Source organism: Rhinatrema bivittatum, chromosome 2 (genome assembly GCF_901001135.1).
Source record: "Rhinatrema bivittatum chromosome 2, aRhiBiv1.1, whole genome shotgun sequence".
Classification (NCBI taxonomy): Eukaryota; Metazoa; Chordata; class Amphibia; order Gymnophiona; family Rhinatrematidae; genus Rhinatrema; species Rhinatrema bivittatum.
Window position 1 is genome coordinate 301,677,413 of NC_042616.1, and position 25,229 is coordinate 301,702,641.

Here is a 25,229-nt window from a genome sequence, read left to right on the forward strand (position 1 = left end):
ACGCGATACATTGATTCAGACTCCTCATACAGGGAAGACACCACAGCAGAAAGCATAATTCAAAACTGCTCAAGGATAACTGAATAATACACGTTTTCAAAGCCATTCTGACCAGTGGACATTTCTGGTTAATATTTTATACTCAGTTTATACTTTGGATGTTACTCAATTTAAAGAGCCCCTGATGCAGCCATAAAGCGAAACTTTGGCCAAAGTCGGGCATGTTTCATAACAATTGAATAAAATCCTTTCCAAGGCATTGGTCTAGTTCTTGTTTTTCCATTCCTGTGGCTTTCCTGGACCATTTACCGTCTTGTTTTGTGGGTCCAAACTCTGGTTTGGCCAATGCCCTGTCTTATCCCCTCAACACTGTCTTTCTCCTTCATTTGTTCCTTCCAACACTCTCTCCCCCAATTAATTTCTTGAAAAACTATCTCCCCTCCTATCAACACATTTTTCCCCAGGTTCTCCCTTCCAATACTCTTTTCCCCCAACTCATCCCTTCCTCTCTCTCTCCCCCAGCTCATCCCTTCCAACTCTCTCCCTCGTCCCCTCCAATACTGACTCACCCACCTCACATCCCTCAACCAGATTGTCTCCCCACCCCAAATAGCTCCCTTTTCCCTGCACGCCCTCCCATTCTCCCAACTCATCCTCCAGTCTCGCTCACTCTTTCCCAGTGACCAAGAGCACAGCAGTCTTCCTGCACCTCTGCAGCTCTTAGGGTGAGAGATGGTGCATGAACTCTGGCACTGTTCTCTATCTTGCAAGAATAGCACCATGCTTCTCACACTGAGAGCCCCGCGGTATAGGAAGAAGATGGCACTGGCACTAGCTCTGGCTTCTCCTTCTCCCATGGTCTATTTTTTATGGTCTTGCTGGTCAGTTCTGCACAGTCAGGTTAATTCTGTGCCTTGGAGGAATTCTGCGCAAATTATGCAATGTGCATTTCTACAGAATTCCCCCAGGAGCAAGGAGTGAAGTATATGATATAGAGGCCTCTGGGAGACAAATAAAATTGCAAATCTAGGTGGATGAATAGCCCTTTGTGGGACCACAGATGGAGTGAAGCCCCATAATGAAGAATATAGGAAAGCTCTAATTCCTGTGCACAGCAGATATCTTTTCCTTCAGGCCATTGTGAATAAACATCAAATAATAGCAGTCAAATACCCCCTTTTACGATATTAGATATTTGGGAAAACCATTATTCAGCTGTTATTTGCCTAGTGAAGACTCAAATCTCTGGTAAGTTAAGCCCTTATTGCTTATGCCAGCAAAATGGCAAAAATCATATAAATTAAAAACATTCCAGGGAATGACATTTCTCAACAAAAATGCACTAATATAAAACACTTCAACAGGTCTAAGCTTCTCTAGAACCTAGTAAATAAAAAAATCTTGACTTGATGCACAAAAAAACAAATTCATCTACTGTTGTTCTTAGGTATAAATGTGGGGCCTGTGGTAGCCGGTGTTATTGGGGCCAGAAGACCACAGTATGACATCTGGGGGAATACCGTAAATGTTGCCAGCAGAATGGATAGTACAGGTGTTCAGGGTAAAATACAGGTAAGCAAAGTTTTATCATTTCAAGAAAATAATGTTATTCTTCAGCATAAAATATATCACAAAACATCAATATTACCTCGATTTTTTAAATTCAAATAAGTAAATTGAACAGTTCCAAAGGTATTGTGCATTCATCAAAACTCGAAGGTATGATGAATGTACAAGAAGCAAATTTTTCTCAGTGGAAAGGAGTTCTAGAACAAGAAGCCATATTGTGAGTGTCAAAGGTGCTAGAGCAGGATTAAAATAATATAATATTTCTTTATGCAAAGGATGGTAAATGGATTGAACAGCAATCTGCTATCCAATTAGATAGTGAGAGGTAGATATTCAAAAGCCATTTAGATGGATAAATCAAAAGTTATTTGTCTAAATGGCTTAGTTGTGATGTTTGTTGATTTACCCAGCTAAATTCTAGGCAGTTAACTCTTTACTCAGCTAGAATTTAGCTGGATATGTCAGGGGTGTTCCTGGCTGGATGTAGGCATACCGGTGAAGAGCGAAGTTAGTCAGATAGGTTCACTGGCTAACTCCAATATTCAGAGTTAGCCAGTGAAACTTACCGACAAATTCTGTTCACGCTGTAGGCAGGTCTAAAGTTAGCCGGATAGACCTATCCGGCTAACTTTTAAGATAGCTGGGTATATATATTCATTGGTGCATCTGCGTCTGTGCCGCTGAATATCTCAGTTAAGTTAGCCGGATAGATACTGTGTGGCCACAGATGGCAGAAAAAGGAACCAGGAGTTTGTTCTGTGGTTCCTCCTCATGTGTTGGGCCAGCCCCATGGTACTCAACACTCACGATGCTCCGATGCACAAAATAAGCAAACAGGAAGTGCTAGCACTGCAGGCTGCGCACAAGGAGGAGCCACAGGAAGGACTCTTACAGCTCTGTGACAAATTTTTCTCTCCTCCAAGGAACGAGGCACCAGGTGGGAGCAGTGGCAGCAGTAAGAGAGACTCATGGACCCTGCCTGCATAGAGGCTGTATGTGTATGTGGTGAATGGAGCCTGCCTGGGGGGAATGGGAGCCTGCCTGGAAGGGATGTGTGTATGTATGTATGTGTGTGGAAATGGGATCCTCCCTTGGGGCGATGGGTGTATGTGAATGGAAACCTGCCTGGGGGGGAGGGGATGTGTATGTGTGTGTGAATAGGAACCTGCCTGGGATGAGTGGTTGTGAATGGGAGCTTGCCTGGGATGGGTGGGTGGCTTGGTCATGAATGAGAGCCTGCCTGGGCTGGATGGATGGGTGGGTGGGTAGGTTAGTTGGTTGGTTGTGAATAGGAGCCTGCCTGGAATGGATGAGTGAATGAGGTGGGAGGGTGGTTGAGTGTGAACAGAAGCCTGCCTGAGGGTGTGTGTGAAAAAGTTTTGCCACCCCCAATAATTCACAACAAGCTCGAGGTGGCTGGAAATCAAATGTTTTGGAAAACGGGGTAGCTTATTTTTATTATTGAGTGTTTGATGTGTCAGCTATTTTGAAATATTTTATTGCCATTTGAAAATTTTTAAAACTTTTTATATGAGTTCTTAAATACTAGATGTTATTCTATTTTTCATATTTTTGACAATATTATTTTTATTAATGGTTTATTATGATTGATTTATATTTCTTGATTTTATTATTTGATTTATGAGGACTGGTGATGTTTCTGGTTTTCCATTTCTTATAATATACAGAGTCTAGCTCAGTGATGGCAAACTACGACCCTCACGTGCCACAAACAGGCCAGGTTTTCACGATATCTACAATGAATATGCATGAGAAACATTTGCATGATTGCCTCCATTTTATGCAAATTTATTTCATGCATATTCATTGTGGATATGCTGAAAACCTGGTCTGTTTGTGGCACTCGATGACTAGAGTTCACCATCACTGATCTAGCTTGTTGGAGTTTCCAGTTCAGTTTCTGTTTATACATTTCTGTTTCTACTTTATGATCTCTTTATTCTGTATTTGGTGAAGGTTGGTCTGTGTTCTGCATGTGTAAGAGATGTGAGGTATTCTTTTAGCATCAGGGCCAGTGCAAGGGTATTAGGTGCCCTGGCGAGCTTTATAGTCTTGCAACCCTCCCACCCCTCAGCAGACACGTCAAAGATCCAATAATTAAAAATAATAAGGGCAAAAAAATATATATTCCTTTTTTTCCATACCTGGGAACTTTTGATTTCTAATCATCCTGAGATTGTCATGGATTAGTGGGTTGGTGGGGGAGGGACAGGCACACAAACTTTCTCCACTCTCTCTCACCTACATACTCTCTCCAACACACACATGCACACATGCTCTCTGTCTCACACTTAAACACACACAAATACTGTCTCTCACTTGCCTACATACACACATGCTCGCTCTCTCACACATACACAATGCAGTGCTCTCTTTCTCTCTCAGCAGCAGTAGCAGACTCCTCTTCAGGCCCTCCTCCCCTCTCTCCAGTTTGTAGGGCAGATGCTGTCCTTCTCTCTCTTCAGCCATGGAGGCCCAGCCAAAACCGCTCCTGCTCCTTATCCTGTAGGATGCACGTGCTTGCAACACCTGCTTCTTTCCTTCAACAATGCCTCCTGCTCTTTCCGGTGATGGTGATTGGCCCCACATAAGCTGAAAAAAAAGAAGCTTTGGGAGGCGGAGCAGCATCGGCGATGAAGTGATCTGGAGCAGTGTGAGGCTGGGAGCAGGGAATGAGAGCGCTCACATGCCTGGGAGAACTCCCGTGTTGTGTACTGAAGAGTGACTCCAGGAAGAGTCAGAAATATTCTCAACTGCTGCTTGAAAACCACATCTAAGAGAAACAGAACCACTAAGCTGCCACCCCCCAATCTCTGGCACCTTAGGAGGCCTCCTAGTTCGCCTAGTGCTTCCTCCAGCCCTCGTTAACATGTATACTTTCTGTGTAGGAATTTAGAGCAGACTGGTTTGTCCTGCTTTCCGAGTAGGAGATGTTTTAGGACCTGGTGTAATATTTGCCTTTTCATAGATACTTTTGTTCCTGTTTGAATGATTGCAGTAACTACTGTTTTAGTATGGGATTTTTACTATATTGTTGTCATTCAGTTTACTGATGGTCGTCCAAAGGTCAAACCCACCCTTAAGATGTGTTACAATAAGCCTAGGACTATATAGGTTCCGAGTGTCTTTTTTTTTGCAGGGTTTTCTGTTTGGCACCACAGCAATGCATGTTTTTCTGTATAACAAACTGGTGCCAGCTCCAGGGCCCAGCTGGCATCCATTTTATATACCAGTAGGTGGGGAAGGAGCACCTGGGGATCATTCCTTCACAATTTAGAAATTTTGGACCTGTGGATGTGTTAATTTTCATAGTTTTGATTGCCGGAGGGAGCAGGCTTTTTTTTTTTTTGGGGGGGGGGGGGGGCGGGGGCAAAAACGGGCTTGGGACATAGTGTGCGACTAACAGTTTTTATTGTGTGTTGGTTATTAAGGAAAACAAAAATTTTGTGTTGAAATAAATAATTTTTTACACAGGGCAGCAAAAATATTAGCACCAGCCCTGTACCTTGGATCTTGGAATCCATTGGATTCCAGATATTCTACCGTCCTCTCTGTTAGTTGTGAATACAATAATTTGCTCACCACAAAGTTCAGACTATCTGGCCTGTAATTTCCAGTTTCCCGCCTTATTTCCTGTCTCCAGTCCTCTGGAACTACTCCCACTTCTAAAGAAGTATTGAAGAGGTCAGCCAGCAGACCAGCAGGACTTCTCTAAGTTCCCTTAAAGCCCTTGGATGCAACCCATCAGGCCCCATTGTTTTCTTTGCTTTACGTATAGTTAGCTCCTCATGAATACACCTCTGAATATCAACTGAGATTTATTTCAGTTTCAAATATATTTGTGTTTGTTTTATGTGGTCCTGCTCCTAACTCTTCTACAGTGAACACTGAACAGAAATATTTGTTAAGCAATTTCACTTTTATCTTGTCAGTCTCTATCTATTCCCCCTTTTTGTTTCTGAGTCTCACACTGTCACTTTTCACTTCATCCTGTCTCTAACATATCCAAAAGAAAAGCTTGTCCCCCCGTTTACTGATTTTGTCCCCACCTTCCTCTTCCTTGTAATTTATGAACACTAACCGTTATGAAAATACTTTGTACAGGGCAGATAAATCACTAGGGCCTGGAGCTCACGTCTCTCTATGCGGAAGTTACCATCACCAAAAATATAACCTTACAGTTCAGGTACTTCAGCTCACAAGAATCTAATGGCTCAAAGGGAGCTTCCATCAGCTGCGTCAGTATCAAACTGAGGTCCCATGACATATCAGGAGACTTGATGAGAGACTTGATTAGAAGCAAGCCCCACATGAATCAACAGCTAAAAGATGTACAGAGAAGGGTTTAATTTCTACATGGTTATAGTAAATTCCAGTTTCACTGAGGTGAACTCTAACACCATTAGACATTAGGCCAGATTCTTAAGATATATTTATTTATTAATATAGTAAAAATAGTGAAAATGTTCTATATTATGCTAATATAAGATTGGCCATTCTAAGCAGATCACAGCATTTACATGAACATCAGTAAAACAATAAATAATGATGGAACACACCATAAAATAAATAAACTAGACAGCAACACATTAAAAGTTAACAGTTAAAATAGCCATGGAATTACTAGAGAATTAATTATGCACTTGAAAAAAAAACCAAACCAGGCAACAAAATTCAGCTGTTAACTACATTTAAATTTTGTGAGAGAGAAATGTCAAGGGATATTTTGAACTAAGTCCCAGGATATTTTAAACTGAAGGTATTTTTTTTTATAGTTTAACTTTTTATTTTGACATTATAATATATACAAGCTAATAAGAGTTTCATACAGCTGCGTCCCTCAGAACCCTTAAATGTCCAAACAGAAGGTTTATATTCCCCTCCCTCCCCCTCCGACTTTCCATCCCACCCCCCCTCCATCCCTATCCACCTAATAAGTAATGAATGAATAAAGTTGATGTAACTCTACAGAAATAACAAATAAGAACAGCAATAAATTACATAGTCAATGAACAGCTGTATAATAAACACTTTTAAAATAGGAACTGAAGTCCAGACTTATTATCGAATTGGTTGCTTAAAGACTTAGGTCGTCCCATTGGTTTGATCCCGACCAATATGCCAAGTCTCTTGAAGCCATTTGTCAAACGGTTCCCATATGGTCCCATATTTAATTAATGCATGTCTGCGATAAGCTGTTATTTTTTCCATGGCTCTAATATCCATAAGTTTGGTGACCACCAAATTCACAGAGGGTGTATCCTTCCTTTTCCACCATTGTGCTACTACTAGCCTGGCTGCAATAGCTATATAATGTAGCAGTCACATGTTGGAAATTCCTTGATCTTCGATCCACAATCCTAGCAACCATAATTCTGAAAGTAAACGTGGTTCCACTCCCAACATTTCTTTAGCCGTCTCTTGGATCTGTACCCAGAACATATGTATGTTGGGACAGGACCACCAAACATGAAAGAAGGTGCCCTCAGCTATGTCACATCCCCAACAGGTGTTCGGGATCTGAGCATACCATCTTGCGAGCTTAGCGGGGCTTAAATACCACCTATACAACAGTTTGCATTCATTTTCAATCATAGCAGTAGACATTGAATGCCTCCCCAAATGAAGAAAGCATGTATCCCACCGCTTAATGTCCCATTCACCTCCCATATCCCTTTCCCAAGCCTTAATATGTGCAGCGTTATAAATCCCCTCATCCTCCAATAGTTTATAAAATTTAGACATTCGTTTTGGAGGTTTCTAAACTGAAGGTATTTAATCAGTTTTTGTGTGGAAGAGGAGAAAGGACCTAGAAACTTTCCCTCACAGCATAAGGCAAACCTCCTTCATTTAAAACCATATGATTTTCTGGTGGAAACCTTCCTAGAAGGTAGATGAATGTGAGACAATTCCTTACACAGATTCAGTGATCTTAATGGAACACTCTCAATATCCACGCTGCAAGGCTAGTGTTAGGATTTGTAGGTACCAGGGCCCCTGGGCCGAGGTGAAGGATGTAACCGCCCACAGGGAGGAGCCCTGTGAGCCTCACCATCGGAAGGCGAGACACAGCTATAGATTAGAGCCTTTATTAAGAGATGGAGAGGCAATGCCCATGGAGCGGGGAATGCAGGAGAAAGTCTCAGAGTTTGTGTGATGGATTATGCTCAAAGGAATACCTCTGTAGTGAAGATACGGCAATGGTCCACAGTATCTCAGTAGAGATAATACAGTAGTGATCCGTGGAGCAGGGTACGCTGGTGAGGGTTCCTCAGTAGAGGTGATATGGTAGTGGCCCGCAGTGCAGGGTACACCAATGAGGGTTCCTCACTTAGCAATGAGATGGTAGTGGTCCGCAGCATGGGATGCATCGATGAGGGTTCCACACTAGAGATGGTACGATAGTGATCCACAGCATGGGGTACACTGATAAGGATTCCTCACTAGAGATGGTACGGTAGTGGGTCCGCAGCACAGGGTATACCGATGAGGGTTCCTCACTAGAGATGGTACGGTAGTAGTCCGCAGAGCAGAGGTATTCACAGTAGCGAAGGTTCCGAGAGAAATCCTGGGGAAAGGGGTAGGTAGCAATCCAAGGCGATACGCCCTCCGAGGAGCGGATAGCCAGAGATGAGGAAAGGGCCCCCAAGGAGCAGGTACCCAGAGTGTCTCACACTGAAGAGGCAGGAACAGGAAGTCCGTAGTGGGCTAAGCGGATTCAGCAATGAGGGAACTCGTTGCCAAGTTGTCGGTAGGCAGGGCTAGCCAGCTTAAGTTTCCTGGTTGAGTGACGTCATCTGGAGGGGGACGCCCCCAAGGTTCTCTCCATGACGTGCTTAAGACTGGCCCGTGCGCATGCACTCCTAAGGGATTCTGAGGGCAAGATGGCAGTCGTCAGTGTCCGTGCTATCCAGGGAGGCCTGGGAGTGGTAGGCAGGCCGGCGATAGCTGGCGGAGGCCACAAGTCTACCCAATGGAGTCAATTCTGTAACAAAGGAGGTGAGCAAGAGTGGTCGCAGCTGTCTGCGACTGACGTGCGTAACATTACCCCCTTCTTAGAGCCCCCCCATGGAGGTTTTGGCTTTCTAGGGTGAGAAGCATGGAACTGTTTGATCAGCTCTTTATCAAGGATATTGACTGCAGGCTCCCAGCTGTTCTCTTCAGGGCTGAATCCTTCCCACGAGATCAGATATTCCCAACGCTTCCCACGCTTCCTCACATCCAAGATGTCCTCAACCTGATATGTTATATCCTCTTCAGCTGCCAGAGGTTGTGGTTCAGGTGGTTTCTTAGAGAATTCCGACAGGATGAGCAGCTTTAATAGCGAGATGTAGAAGGCATTATGAATCTTGAGTGATGTGGGTAGACAAAGGCTGTAAGTGACTGGGCCTAGCCGGCGAAGTACGGGAAAAGGCCCGATGTATCTGGGAGTGAAGCGAGATGATACAGTTTCAAACGGATAAAGTGGGTGCTGAGCCACACTTTGTCTCTGGGTTCAACTGAGGAGCTGCCCGATGATGGTATCATAGAATCTTTTTGCTTTTTTAGCGGCTTGCTGGAGAAGGAGTTTGGTGTTTTCCCAAAGTTGGTGTAATTCTTGCGCAGAAGCCTGTGCCGCCAGAGACGACACAGACAGGTGTATTGGAAGAGGAGGCAGAGGTTGTCGTCTGTATACTATTTGGAAGGGCGATAATTTAGTCGATGCAGACTGGTGGGAGTTTAAGGCAAACTCAGCCCGGGGTAGTAAGTTTGACCAGTCATTCTGCCGAGAGTTCACATATGCCCATAGAAACTGCTTTAGAGTACGGTTCATCCTCTTTGTCTGTCCATTGGCCTGTGGGTGGTAGGCTGATGTGAGGTCCAAGGCTATGTCAAATTTCTTGCATAATGACCTCCAGAATTTTGCCGTAAATTGCACCCCTCGATCAGAAAGTATATGTCTTAGGAGTCAGTGGAGGCGAAAGATGTGGCGAATGAACAATTTCGCTAACTCCGGAGCCGAAGATAGACCAGGTAATGCCACGAAGTGAGCCATCTTCGAAAAGCAGTCCACGGTGATCCAAATGGTGTTGTTGCCACTGGATGGAGGTAAATCCACAATGAAATCCATGGCTATATGTGTCCACGGCTCACTAGGTGCAGGAAGAGGCTGAAGGACCCCTCAGGGGCGACCTGCCAGTGGCTTCTGATGGGCATAAGTGGGGCATTCAACATACGCTTGAGCATTTATTTTCATGGTTGGCCATCAGTAGAATCTCTGAAGAGTGGCAAGAGTTCTAGCTTCTCTGAGGTGGCCTGCGAGCAAGGAATCGTGCGCCCAGCGGAGGATCTTCATTCGAAGTGGTCGGGGGACCACCATCTTTCCAGTTGGCACTGTGAGTGTGGCGGAGAGAAGAACTTTCGTTTGATCGATGATGTGCTGTGGAACGTCTGGAACATCTTCAGTGGTGAATGAATGAGAGAGTGCATCGGCTCGGGTGTTCTTATTGACTGGCCGGTATCATAGGAGGAAATTGATCCATGTAAAAAAGGGACGCCCCCAAAGTTCCCGCCATGACGTGCTTAAGACTTGCCTGTCTGTGCGCACACCTAAGTGATCCCGAAGGCAAGATGGCGGTCGGCAGCGCCCACGCCGTCCCGGGAACGCCAGGTAGGTCGGTGGTAGTTGGCAGAGGCCGCCACTTTCCCCAGTGATGTCAAGGCAGCAAAGAAAGAGGTGAGCAACTGAGCATTAGTGGTCGCAGCCATCTGCGACCAGGCGTAACAATTGCTAATAGAAGTATCATTACAAAGTGATTACTCTTTACTATTTATAGAAAGATCATCAAGTACCAGGAGATATAATCAGAGAAAAAGAAAATGTGGAAGAAAGTAGTCCCAACTGACTTGGGTGCCCTCAGATAGATGAAAAAGAACTTTCAGTGCATCTTGGTATATATTGCTTGTAAATATTATACCCTATGAGCACCAAGAGGAATCTCTTTTTGGCACAATGCAAGTATTAAAAAGAGCACAAGCCATAAATTTGAGAGATTAATTTTGTACCCAATATCCTAGCTTATGAGTGAAGTTCATTCTGCTCTCAAGATTGCACCATTTGGAGAAATTCCCTATGAAAAAGAAACAGATAGGTCAACAATTATTAAATATCAAATAAAATAATGCTAATCTGATATGATGTTAATTTCTAAAATGAGCTATTTTTACTCACATGTGATTCATATATCAGGATGAAATAGATGTGGGGGGGAGGGATACAGATCAAGTATGTTTTTTCTACTTCTCATACTTTTGTGGGGATAGGAAAATGGGGTTTGAACCATGGCATCCTTCAGGTTTTCCATTACTGACTTCTGAATGAGTCATAATTGTAGAACACTTAAAATTAATAGCTACCTTTCCATATTTTCAGGTGACAGAAGAGGTTCATCGGATATTGAAGAGGTGCAGTTATGAGTTTATATGCCGGGGTAAAGTCAGTGTCAAAGGAAAAGGTGAAATGTTGACATATTTCCTTGAAGGCAAGATCAATGGAACTAACTCTCAAACACGGTCATTAAATCTTGAACGGAAAATGTATCCATATGGAAGAGCAAACATTCAAACAAAGCTAGGCACTAGTTGTCCATCAGTATCATCTGTTGCAAGTTTTACAGTCAAAACTGGGTTTGGAGCACTTCCAGCCTCAACTTCCCATGCAAATCAGACACTACATTACCTTCCCTCTGTGCCAGCTGTGAAAGAGGCATAGGACATAAGAAATTTGGTTGCGCCATTTTCAGTGAAATGAGAGAAAAGAAAATTGCCTGAGTTTTCACGAGGGAGTCTAAGGTAATAGGCTATGGCACCAACCAAGGATCGTTAACCCAACCAAAGAGAACTTTGGGACATATATTGGAAAGGAACACATAAGGGCTAACAATTCTGTTAGAACAAGCATAATACAGAATTTTGAGAATAAGAAATATTTTCTTGGTATTTTAAAGGGTTATTAGAGAAAGATGTGAAAGTGATATTTATATATGTACAGGAGAGATGTATTAACCCATTTGAAGTTGAACACAGCCAGTTGGAGTACAGACCAGTTCAAGTTCATTAGAATTTCTGGATTTTCCCAAGATCTGACTGGCAAATGTGTCATATTTTGACCAGAAAATTTGTAGAAAATAAAATACCTGAACTGAATTCTAAAAATTTGATTTAGAATATTCAAAACATACAATCTGATGATTCCACATTTTTTTAATCCCAGCAAATTTTTCATATCTGCTTTAGGGCCTGATTCATTAAGGCTTTTCTCCCATTCTGTGTCTATGGGAAAAGATCTTGATGAATCAGGCCCTTAGATTGCTACAAAAATGTTCAGTGAACCCATTTAATAAATGTTTGAGAATTTTCCATGTTTGCCCAAATGTTAGATGGCCCTATGTTATAGAAGCTCACGTCTCTACCTGTATGTATACTAAACACCTATATAGAGATATAAATATATAAAATATGTATTCATTTACATATCCCCATAGGGGCAGATTTTAAAAGGTACGCGTGCGGCGTACATTTGTGTGTGCTACCCAGCGTGCACAAATGTACGACTGATTTTATAACATGCGCGCGTAACCCTTTGAAAATCTGCTCCTTAGACTGGTGTGGTAAAAATACTTGTTTTCTTTCATATCCAACTGTGTTGGGTCTGAAGTTGGTTAAGGTTTTAATTTCTGAAGGTGCTAATATTTGAAAGGTGAATTAATATAAGTATTCTGAGATTACAGCAGAAATAAAGATAATGGCTTGAATGTATCAAATATGATATGGATCATCATGGTTGGGCAATTATGGTTATTGGAAGCCAACCACCAAATGGATGCATCTTTTAATGTGTCTGCATGTCTCCAATATCTCTGCATGAGGATGACGAATTATCACACAGCAACAAATGAGTTAGATAAAATGACTGGTCTCAGGGCTTTTGACAGTGTACTGACTAGAGATTAGGTCATTCCAAAAGAAAGTGCTTTAAGTCCTCTGCTTTTGATACTGCCTCTTTAGAGGTTTAGGATCCTAATGTAACAGAGGTGCCTACTCTGAAAGTAAAAGACAGAAAGCAATACCAAAATACAACTGAAAATCTCTGCTGTCTACCTTTTGAGCACTACAAATTCCTCTAGGGGTTAGAGAAATAATGAAATGTTCTGGGAACAGCAAGAGATGTTCACCATCATTTTCGACAAAGGCATCTTGCTACTTATGCACTATTGGTGAGCAGACCTCTTTAGAATGCTCATATGGTTATCCTGCTTCCATTGTGAATATCTGGTTGATATTGTACATTTGTAATAGGGATTCAATGTTGAGTTTAATTTATATGTTGTGATTTAGCAGGGTCATAAGTCCCGTCCTTCCACACCCATGGGAAAAATAACATCCTTCTAATTCAAGTTGACACAGTAGACCAAATGTACTAAGCATTTTTCCTAATGACATTAAGGGTCTGATTAACTGGTTTGTTTTGTTTGTATTGTCTTTTTATGTTTTTATTTGGCAATCTGGAATTGCTTTTGTAAACTGCTCTGAATGATTTTTATATCAGGAATGCAATATGTAAATTATTTTAAATAAATAATATTCATTATGACTTTTCTCTCACTCTGTATTTATGAGAAAAGTCCTTGATTCATGAGACCCAAAATAGGACATTCCCTTAGTACATCTAGTCCAATATGTCGCACAGTGCTGCAAAACATACCATGCTAAATTATCAGTTAGCTTATGTTATCACTGTACAGTACGTACTGCCCTAAACACATTGTCAACCCAAGCACATTCTTTAAACATTCTTTGATGCATTGACAATGCCTATAGTTTAAAACCATAACATTTCATTAGTCATCTTCACTTTTCCCATTTCTTATCTTTGTATTTAAACCCTGGTCCTGAGCTAAGCTCATAGCTCTAAAATTTGTAGAAAATATAACACAAAAAGAACTGATGCTAAATGCATGGTGTGCATTGTATGTAATGCACTTGGTAGCTGATACTAGCTTTGAGTCTTCACTGAGAGTATCTCATACTAGAATAGTGCAAATTGTATGATTTTATTTCCTTTTTTTTTTTTTTTACCATAAAGCTTTGTAGCTACATTTCATAACACAGTCACATCACATTGAAATTAAGGTGGTGCTCTCAAAGCAGCATGGTGGAAACTTATGGCTGAACACTATTTCTATTAACTGCATTGAGGATGAGAACATTTCAGACAGCAGATTAATGTGGGTAAAACATTTTACACTCACTTAAATTGCTTTGAAAATTGCCCTCACAATTGTACCAAAAGCAAAAAAGAATTGAACTTTATTTCTAATGCATTATAGGGATACATGAACTTTTTTATGCTTATGCTGTACCATTGTTCCATTGATTATACTTACCCAACCGCGTTAAAAATAAATCATGCATTTGCTTCACCCTGGCCTGTTGCTGTAGCCTCCTGCCAGCAAAAGGATATGGTAGGGAAATCATTCACAGGAGCCACAACAGCAAGGGCAACAAAAATGAAACCAACAAATTTTTGTCAAAGTTAGTAACTCGTTCATTATACCACATTGCAAAGTCCACAATATTTCTCCCTCTGCTTCCATTTCATTATACCTGAATGTCCCGGACAGGAATGGGACTGATAGCCATGAGTGATTTAAAGTAGGTAGTCTTGCTGAAAAGCCCCACCAAGTCTCCTATGTACTGAGCATTTTTCCCCGAGCACAAAAATGGGACAAACTTTTAAGTACATCCGATCTTTTTAAAAAAAAAATTCTATATACCCTGTTTCAGAAGTTGGCTTGAAGCATTTTTGAGGGGATGAGCTCCTTGGTGACACTTATGCCATGTTTTGGCAAGATATTCTAATGTACGTCAGCTGCAAGCACAATATTTTACAGTAATTTGCATGTTCTCCATTAAAACTTTAGTAATGACTCAAAGAGTCATTTATTTGTAAAAGCAAATAAATTCTGACATCTAGTGCTCACTCGCTTTTACTCCTGGTACAAAGCTTAAAAGCATGTTTGCTTGGTCATTTTATTGAAAAATGTTGTCTTATTTTTCTCAGATATACATAGATATATATCTATATCTATGCATACACAGTATCTAGATTTATTACAACTGTAAGTTTGCAAAGTGATGTTCAGTTATAAATTCTGAATAGATATTTCTGAGTATTTTTATATTTGTTCTAAAAACAAGAAGAAGCAATTATTGTATCTGCAAGATAATTTTCCTTCTTAATGTACTCACTTGTTACTTATGATAAAATGTCTTTATATCATATAATAGAATTTGTAAGGTTCATGTCTCAGTGAGATTTGGAGAGAACTTGAAATCAGAGCTCATAGCAGGTTTTCTTGTTGGTTTGGGGTGCAGGGTGGGAGAAGGGATATTTCCACAGGGCTTGTCGTCCACTATGTGTCCATGGCAAATCCCTTTTACAAATAGAGCCCTCCATAGGAGGTCAAATAAGGCCAATGGGTAATATCTGAATAAAAGACCATTTCTAGAGGCGTGTGAGATTTAATGCAAAAATGGCATAAATCAGGCTTTTTAACTTTGCCACAAATAATTGCAATTTGTACATCTATAGATTTTTTCACTAAAGAAGAAATACTGAAAAATATCACTGTTTAGGCAGTAGTTGATTGGCTTTCACAATCCTCTCCCGTTTATGTTTGAGTATTAAAAAGGCAGCCCACCCCAACCCCCATTCCCGAAAACCTGAATTTCACTAGTTTTTACCATTTTCATGCAAAAATATGTCTTCCATTGAAGTCTATGTCAACTATTTTTGCAAATATGAGAATTTTTTCAATTATTGACAGAATGCTTTCAAAATGAAAAATCCAATTTTGCACATCTTTACATATGCCCCTTGTTTTGTTAACTCTCTGAAAACTTTAACATACCTTAAACAATCAAGAAATAGCCCTTTTTTTATTTCATGTGACCATCTACTTATAGCAAAGAGAAAAAAAAGTCACAGAATTTGTCCAAATTTTGTAAACTTACTATTGGGGCAGGAGTCCTTTCTAGCCATATGTTCCTTCAAATCAGAATTTTGTATTACAGTGTTAATCAAAAATGTTTATTTAATTTGTAATAAAATTGTATTATATTGCCTTATTTTTAATCTTGTACAGTGTTACAAATGTTGGCCTTTGATGTATTATTCACTTTAAAAGATTTATTGTATGAAAAATTGTAAATACTTTTAGGTATTGCAAGCTCTTGCATGTACACTTGTAAAAAAAAAAAAGTACATTTTTGAAAAATCTGAATGACTTTTGTAATGAGAGGTTTTACATGTGCACAAGGAATAATATAAACCCTATAGAGACGGCTCTGTGTTGTGCTTTTTGAAATCTTTTTGCATGCCACTCATATCTGACTTCAGTGCAAAGACTTGACACTTTGACATTGATTTTATCAATAAATTGCTTGTACATTCAGAAAAAATATTCAAAACCAAGAAATAAAAAGAATCTAGTTGTAATTTCCTGCCAAGCTCAATGTTTCTAGTTTTACAGTATATGAAGTGTGGTACGATTCATCTATGCTATCTTTCTATTTTTAGACCATCAGAAGCAATAATTGATCACCACATACTGTAATTCAGAAGTGAGTGGTAATACTGATTTGTAATGATGTAATATTTGCTATTCAAATGGTATAGTACTAAACTGTAGTACTGTGCTTCATGCAGTTATTAAAAGAGTGAAGACTTGGATTCTCTAATGTGTTATCATCATGTTATTAAGTGTCACAGTGTTGGATCTGATAAATACAAAATACAGCCAAATGCTAGTAAAATATAACTGTCACATTAGTGCATTGCACTTTGGACCCAAATATTTAATTGATTTAATATACATGGATAGATAGATCTTATATCAGTCAGTTGATTGGTTGATCACTCTGCCTTGTCTGTCTGTGGCTACCAGGTGATGCCCAGAACCCCAGAAGTGTGGAAGATGCACTATATAAAGACAATATGCTCTGTTTCTAAGCCCTGTCACACATATATATAAGCACACACACACCCTCACAGGCAAGCAGGCATGCATGCATGCACACACACACACACACAGATGCACACAGAGGCAGACACACACTCACACAGGCACAGACATGCATATACATACACACAGGCTCTCCCAAAAACAAAGGTAGACACACACACAGAAATAGGCACACATGCTCACACACACATATACACACACAGGCAGAGGCATCCACTCATACATCCAGGCCCCAACATCCACTGGCACACATATACACACACACGCATAGGTGCACATACACACACACAGCCTGTTATTAACCAGATAACCAGAACAACACTGGGTACTGTTTACTAAAATGCCCCCTACATGCAAACAGGCACAGGCACACACATACAAAGGCATAGGCAGAGATACATGTAGACACGCAGGCAGACACACACACAGGTACAGTTATATACTTGTACATACATACACAAACACCCAGGCACACACATGAACAGGATCCCACACACACACACATACACAGAGGTGCACACATACAGGCACACACACACATAGGCTGTTATATACCAAAGAACCCGAACAACATTGGGAACTTTTTGCTACTATACATAGAGAGATAGATATAGATATATACCAGTGAGAAAAATGCTCTGATTACACAAAATGGGTGAATATATTTGATCCCTGGCCATTTAACTAAGCACTTAAAAGGTTCAGACTTGGAGGAGAAGTCCATTACCTGCTATTAAGTTCACTTAGGGGCGGATTTTTAAACCCCTGCGCACGCCGGCGCACCTATTTTGCATAGGCCGCCGGCGCGCGCAGAGCCCCGGGACGCGCATAAGTCCCGGGGCTTCCTGGCGGGGGCGTGGCGGGATGACGCGGCGTTTATGGGGCGGGGCGCGGCGTTTTGGGGGCGGCAACGTGGGCGTGGTTTCGGCCCGGGGGCGTGGTTGCGGCCTCTGGAACAGCCCCCGGGACCGGACCACGGAGTGGGGCTGCCGGCCAACGCGCGCAAAGTTACGCCTGCTTTCAGCAGGCGTAACTTTGCCGACAAAGGTAAGGGGGGGGGTTTAGATAGGGCCGGGGGGTGGGTTAGGTAGGGGAAGGGAGGGGAAGGTGGGGGGAGGGCGAAGGAAGGTTCCCTCCGAGGCCGCGCCGAAATCGGAGAGGCCTGGGAGGGAACAGGCAGCGCGCGCTGGGCTCGGCGCGCGCAGGTTGCACAAATGTGCACCCCCTTGCGCGCGCCTTTTGTTCGCGCCTGCTGCACGAACAAAAGTACGCGCTCGCGTATCTTTTGAAGATCTACCTCTTAGAGAATAGCCACTGCCATTAGCAATGGTAACATGGAATAGGCTTAGTTTTTGGGTACTTGCCAGGTTCTTATGGCCTGGATTGGCCACTGTTGGAAACAGGATGCTAGGCTTGATGGACCCTTGGTCTGACCCAGTATGGCATTTTCTTATGTTCTTATGGAAAAATGCCAGTGATATTTGTTGAAGGTGTAGTTAAGCTCTGAAAAGAAAGGAACTAGGAAAAAGTGAAAACCACATATGTTACCATATGGATGTTACATTGGTACAGTGGAAGAACTACTGAAAATTTGTATTCACTTCTGCCAAATATATTCTACAGTCTCAGAGCAATTGCCTATCAAGTGCAATATGATAAAGCAAATGCATAGTCACATGCCACAACATTTTTCAGTTATTTATTCCTTTCTATGTATCTATCATTCAAGTGAAATATTATTGAAATTGCATTGGTTGATAAATCTATCAATGTAAGCTTTTGCAGAAATCAGGAAAATGTCCCATATTTCTTTTAAAAATCCTGATCTCAAAATAAAACTGATCAACAGGTACCAAATTAGTCTCCAGGAGCAAATGCTTACATTGGCAGTGTGCCTTTACCAAGAAAATCTGACATGAAATCAAATCTTCCTCTTTTATGTGTTTATTGCAAAAAATAAATCTCTAACAGTGAGATTAAAAAATTCAGTTTGCTCTCTGTATCCTTGTTATATACTGTATCCTTGTTATATACAGCTTGTTATATACTTTATATTTTTCATTACACACATACACAGCCAATCAAATCATTATTATTTGATTACCCATTTCCTTGCCTCATATTCTCATGACATCATCACCTCATACAACCAATCATGGATGGGGTTCATTCCTTCATCCAAAGATATACTAATTAGTAATTAGTATGATGTAAGCTATAATACGCTCCTTTTCTCCATCTTAGATCTTGTCTTCCATTTTAGATCCAAGGACAAGCTGTTCTTTAGACCTCCATCTTAGATGGAGCACCATGTGATTTTTTTCACTCTTTCAACTGGCAAGCATATTCATCTCCTACAAAAAGAGGAACAATTGGATTTTCATTTATGATCTAATACTCCAGGTGTGGACTTAAAATAATTCTTGTTGTCAGACAGTTATGACTTAATTATTCATTTCTTAATCAGATCATAAGACGTTAGACACATGCAAAAATAAATTGCCTAGTCTGCTTTTTTGTTCTACAGCCTTCCTCTTGGCAGGACTGGCCTAGTAATGAAGACCCCCAAGACATCAAGAGGATCTTTTCTATTCTAATTCCACACTTTCTCCAAGCAATTGTTACTGCATTGACAATTTGGGACTCGAGAAAATATATAGAGGTACAATTAGTATGTACTATGTAAGTACATTTTCATAAACCATGGTAGGTTTTATTGTTTTCTATCATAGTTGACTTAACCAAATTCTAAAGTTCTTTAATGTACACTTAAATGGTCAGATCTTCAGAGGGATAGCCATGTTAGCCTGGTGTAGCAAAAATAACCCGAGGCAGGTGGCACCTTATGGACTAACCAAATTATTGAGGCATGGGCTTTCATCAGATGTGATCAGTTATTGTTATTGGATTCCACTACTAACTTTTTTGTCTCTCTTTTTTTCAAGTATATTCTTTTGCAGGATTTATTTGAGTAACTATAATTTAATTCCTTCATGCCTGCTTCAAGCCTTTTAGCAGTCATCATTCTAAGCAGATGACTAGAGGGAACTTTGCACAGCGGAAAAGAAAGTCAATAGAATGTCTGATTCTGGATGTTATGACTTGCATACTCCTTTAATTCTTCAGAGAATCTAGAAGTGCTAATGGTACGAATGATAACAGTTATTTTTAAATGTTTTTCTTGAAACTTTTGAGAAAAAAAAGCATCTAGTTTTTGTTTTAGGCTGATTAGTTCAGAGACATAGTCACCTGCCTGTCATATATTCAACTTCATTACTTTTCTATCATTCTCACACATTAATATATTTATTGATACATTAACTCTGAACTTACCACTACATATATCACATTCCACATGTTAAGTATTTAAGATGAAAAAAAATCTCAAGAGGACATTGAGTGACATTTGTTTCTAATATAAGATTAAAAAAGCATACTTGAACATTTAAAATGTATGAATATCTAATTGAAGCTTCCTGTGGTGGTGAAAGAGGGTTGCCTTGCAGAAATGGGAGAGATCATATGGACCAAATTTGGTTGCTCAGTAAAAAAGTCAGTGTGAAGTCAGAAAAGCTGGACATACACTTGGGAAGAAGCAGCACATTTTCCAGGGCAGGCTGAACAAACGTGCTTCTGAATATCCGTGGAAAGAGTACAAATGTATTCTCTGATTCTTTAGCTATGTGAATGGCCTTAATTTATTTCATTATACATTTGTATTATTTTGTTATGGCTTAATTTCAAATTATTCAGCCTGCAGACGCTTTCTAGTATTTAAGTGTAAAAGTACAAAAATATCTGATATGGAGAATACATTAGTCACATTTAGTATCTGTGAAATTTCTGGATGGCAGTGTAAAGGTTGAATTCTATTAATAAAGATCACATTTTCTAAATAAGATTGTGGGGCAATTATTTGCTTCCCACATTATAAAGCATCATGTGGCAGTCAAGCAATGCACAAATTTCCCGGCTGTGGCAATGCACAAAAGATTGTTTTGTGCATTTTTATTTCAGATACAAATGACCTTATTTGCTTCCATAGCAAAATTGTGCAAAAAGACTACTAACTCACAGTAAATAGCCTGAGTTAGTACACTGGCCTCTAAATCAGTTATAGCTAATTAGTAAAATATCAAATTTATGTTTCTGCTGGTTAAATAACAAGTAAGAGGAGGCAGCTCAGTGGATAACCTGGAGTTAAATAGATAATTTACAAGTTAGCCATCTAAATGGCTTTAAGGTGAATTTTAAAAGCACGACACGCGCATTAATTAGGGGATGTGCGAAGAAGTCGGGCTTGCACGTGATGACTGCATTTTAAAAAGTGCCCAGATATGCGCATGGACATGGTCTAGGTGGGGTGTGGGCATTTCAAGGCCTAGCCAAGTGATATGCATGTAAATATTTACACGCCCTGGCATGTGCCATGGTCCTCTGCTGCATAACTGTACTTCTGATATGGATGACGTGTAAGTTGTAAAATATAAAGATCGAGTCATTTCTGTGGGGTTTAACGGGTGTGGGGTAATTGGGCATGTAGGCCATCAAACCAGGGCTTCTCCACTTAATATTTGGCGCACATGTGCGTGCGGACAGGCTGTTTTATAATAGGCCTGTATATACTTGTGCAAGTTATAAAATGCTAATCAAAACATTCTTGAGGATAACTGCAAAATAGCAGATTTCTGTATTTATGAATCTTTAATTAAATTATTCAAAAAAGCTTACTGGAAATGGTATCAGATTATTTAGTGCTCCCAGTCTCATGGGCTCTTGCCCTTACAGGGCTACAACCCCTCTCTTGTATAGGCACTATCTGGTTACGTCACCTACCATTTCCATGTAAGGTTTTGTAATTTTATAATTTTTTTACTATGCTTTATACTGTTTTACTGTGAAAAAACCTCCCACTGAAACCTTCCATTAAAATTATTTAATTTTAAAACTCTCACCACACCCTGCCCTTTAAATCATGTGTGAAACATTTTTTATATGTGATTATTTATGAACTTATCTCTTGTATTCCAAATCACAATCGCCTTCTTTGCTGTCAGCTGTTGATTCTCCCGCCTGACATTGGCAATGTTTCGGCGCAGTTACTGCGCCTGCTTCAGGGGCATTCAACTAAATACCTACAAAAAGGATATATTTTAAACAAGACTGTTGTACATTATTGTCAACTTATATACAACTATCACAATGGGACTCACTGTTCAGCTCAGCGCCGCTTATCCCGACTCCTTACAGCTTTCAAATATAGCGCCCAAACGCTCTCCTTATTACTCTGCCGGAAATTTGTTTTTTGTACCCCATCACGGATGATAAGATATCCAATCAGCTCCACCCTACAGGAAGGTAGACCAGGTAAGAACAGGTGTTTTTATTGGGCCAGGAAGGCCTGCTAGGTGTGTCCCTTACAATTCCTCTTTTTATCTCGCATGACAATCACTATGATAATAGCCACGATCCACAATATTGTCCGCGCTAAAAACTTTTTTCACCGTAGCGCAAAACAAATTTCCTGCACTAAATCACGCGATAGTGTGCATTACTGTATCACATGCTGTGCTAGCACACCCTCATTTCCATTTACCCCTCCCAAACTCCTCCCACTCAAATACTAATGTTTAGTTTGCATACACATTTTGAAAAGTGGTATTTATTGCACGCGTTAGGGCCTTAACGTGATTTGTCACTTACTGTTTCCTTCTCCAGATCATATGCTAAATAGCACAGGTCCTAATACAGATCCCTGTGGCACTCCACTGTCAACATTTCTCTATTTGGAAAACACCACTTAGTCCTACTCTCTGTTTCCTATCTTTTATTCAGTTATCAATCCACAATGGGACACTGTCTCTGATCCCATGATCTTCCAATTTCCTGAGGAGCCTCTCATGAGGGGCTTTGTCAAATGCCTTCTGAAAATCCAAATACACTATATCAACCAGCTTTCCTTTATCCACATGTTTATTTACAACTTCAAAAATATCTAGTAAATTTGTAAGGCATAATTTCCCTTTGTAAAACCATATTGAGTCTCCTTCATTAAACTATGTCTATCTATATCAGAATCATCCGCCTTTAGTTTCTGGGATCACCCCTGGAGACCTTTTTAAAAATTAACATCACATTGGCTACCCTCCAGTCTTCTTGTACCATGACTATTTTAAATGATAGGTTGCAAATCATCAAAAACAGGTTTGTAGTTTCATGCTTGAGTTCCTTCAGAACTCTGGGGTGAATACCATCCAGTCAAGTGATTTGTTATTCTTTAGTCTGCCAATCTGATTTATTACATCCTGCAGTTTCAAATTGATTTGTTTAATTACACAGAGTCATCACCATCAAAAAAATGTTTTGCTGTGAGTGTGACTCCTACATTATCTTCAGTAAAGACAGACGCAAAAGCTTAATTTAGCTTTTCTACTATTTTCTTGTCATCCCTGAACTCTCTCTACTTTTATCCCTCTGTCATCTAGGAGCACAACAGACTCCCTTACAAGATTTTTGAATCAAATGTACTTGAAAAAGATTTTATTCCTTATTTTTACCTCTATAATTATTTATTATTATAATAGAGGCCAATATTTCAGTAGGCCGGTTAGTAAACAAGTTATCCGGCTAAAGTTATCCAGATAACTTGTCCCATATATTCAGCGGGATAAATATCCCATGAATATACCAGCCTAAAGTTATCCGGTTACCTATAGCCGGGTAACTTAAAAAACTGCCTGGCTATGTTCAAATATAGCTGAATAGGGATTTTAGTTATCCTGCTTTCAGGCCGATACAGTAAAAGTCGCGGGAGAGTGGGCGAGCACCCGCTCTCCTGTGCATGCGATTCAGTAAAAAAAATATTCAAATTAGGGCCCGCGGTAAAAAGAGGCACTAGGGACACTAGCGCATCCCTAGCGCCTCTTTTTTGACAGGAGCGGTGGCTGTCAGCGAGTTTGACAGCCGACGCTCAATTTTGCCGGCATCGGTTCTCAAACCCGCTGAGAGCCATGGGTTCGGAAACTGGACGCCGGCAAAATTGAACGTCCAGTTTTCAACCCGTGAACCGCAGGCCCATTTTACATTTTTTTTTTAATTATTTTTAACTTTTGGGACCTCCGACTTAATATCTCTATGATATTAAGTCGGACGGTGCACAGAAAAGCAGTTTTTACTGCTTTTCTGTGCACTTTCCCGGTGCCTGCAGAAATTAACGCCTACCTTTGGGTAGGCGCTAATTTCTAAAAGTAAAATGTGCGGCTTGGCTGCACATTTTACTTACTGAATCACGCAGGAATAACTAATAGGGCCATCAACATGCATTTGCATGTTGCGGGCGCTATTAGTTTCGGGGGGGTTGGACGCGCGTTTTCGACATGCTATTACCCCTTACTGGAGCACACACTACTGTACTGTATCGGCCTGTTTGTGTGGCCGACTAACATGCTTCTTAACTGGATATCTTTAAAAGATGTTTGGCTTAAGTAGCTCTGTCCTCACATAAGAAAATACTGTATCCGTGGGGCAATCTCCTCCATCCCTACCACAAAGCTTTACAGTAAGGCTCATTTAGGACATGGTTTTCAATGTCCTGCCCCCCCCCCCCCCCACTTTGTACCAAGTAAGGAAGGGGCCAGCAATATATGCCGACCCCGGTCCCAAAACTGATTTAGAAATCATAATAGGCTGCCTCTCCCACTCCCCTCCCCACCCAATGAAATCCAGTGGCAACTGCCCCTCATCCTATTGACCCCTCAATCTATCCCCCCCCCCCCCCCAATTACATTTTAAAGTGAGCCAGAAGCAAGGGACCCTCTGCCTCACTCCTGGTGCCTCCAGTGCTGCACTGACAGAGACCAGCCCTGGAAGCATAAGCTTACACTGACATTTTTGCTCCCAGCTTTGCCTCTGTCAACACTCGCCCAACACTGTACCATTGTTTTGTGATTCAGAGCACATCTCCCGAACAACTGTCAGTGACCATGTGGCTGAGATCCGGTGCCCGGACATTTCTCCAGTTATTTCACTGTGGCAAGGTCAGGTCAGTGCCATTGTGAAAAAAAGCAGCCCGAGCCCCATCGCAAGATCCCTTTTACTTTTTTAAGGTTAGGGGATACAGGTAGTGGTTCAACGGAGTTTGTGGGAGTGGGGGGTATGATTTAAAATTTTACCCAATGACCTTTTTTAACATTTGGAGGAAGGGGGTAGGGGGATGTATTGGGGGAGGGACACTATACACCAATTATTTTTTTTTTAATTTGGGGGATAGGAGGAAGGAGGAGCAACATCATGGCAATCATATTTTAAAGGAAAGGGGGTGTGGGGGACCTTCTTGTTTATTATTGAATGGGTTGTGGGGGGACTGTCATCGCGCAAGAAACTTAGATTTTTATTTTTACATTTGGGTGTCGGGGCCACCTCGCATGGAGGCTCCGGGGTGAGCAGGGGGTCAGTTTTGACCCCCTCACTCCTTAGTCTTTTTTGGCAGAGGAGTTTTTACATTTTTGTATGGCCCTTTGAATCTAATGTGGCTGACAACTTTCTAACAGGCCAATACAGTACAGTGCGCTGTTT

General features: G+C 40.9%; 1 protein-coding gene across 1 annotated transcript in view; it reads left to right on the top strand.

Moving 5' to 3' along the window:
- Nucleotides 1-15,953, top strand: part of ADCY1 (adenylate cyclase 1) — a 676,474-nt gene extending 660,521 nt beyond the window's left edge. Inside the window, exons 22-23 of the mRNA XM_029587086.1 lie at nucleotides 1,448-1,572; nucleotides 11,003-15,953. Coding sequence (XP_029442946.1) covers nucleotides 1,448-1,572; nucleotides 11,003-11,341 — 464 coding nt within the window. The 3' untranslated portion in view covers nucleotides 11,342-15,953. The remainder of the gene's footprint in view (nucleotides 1-1,447; nucleotides 1,573-11,002) is intronic.
- The last annotated feature ends 9,276 nt before the right edge of the window (nucleotides 15,954-25,229 follow it).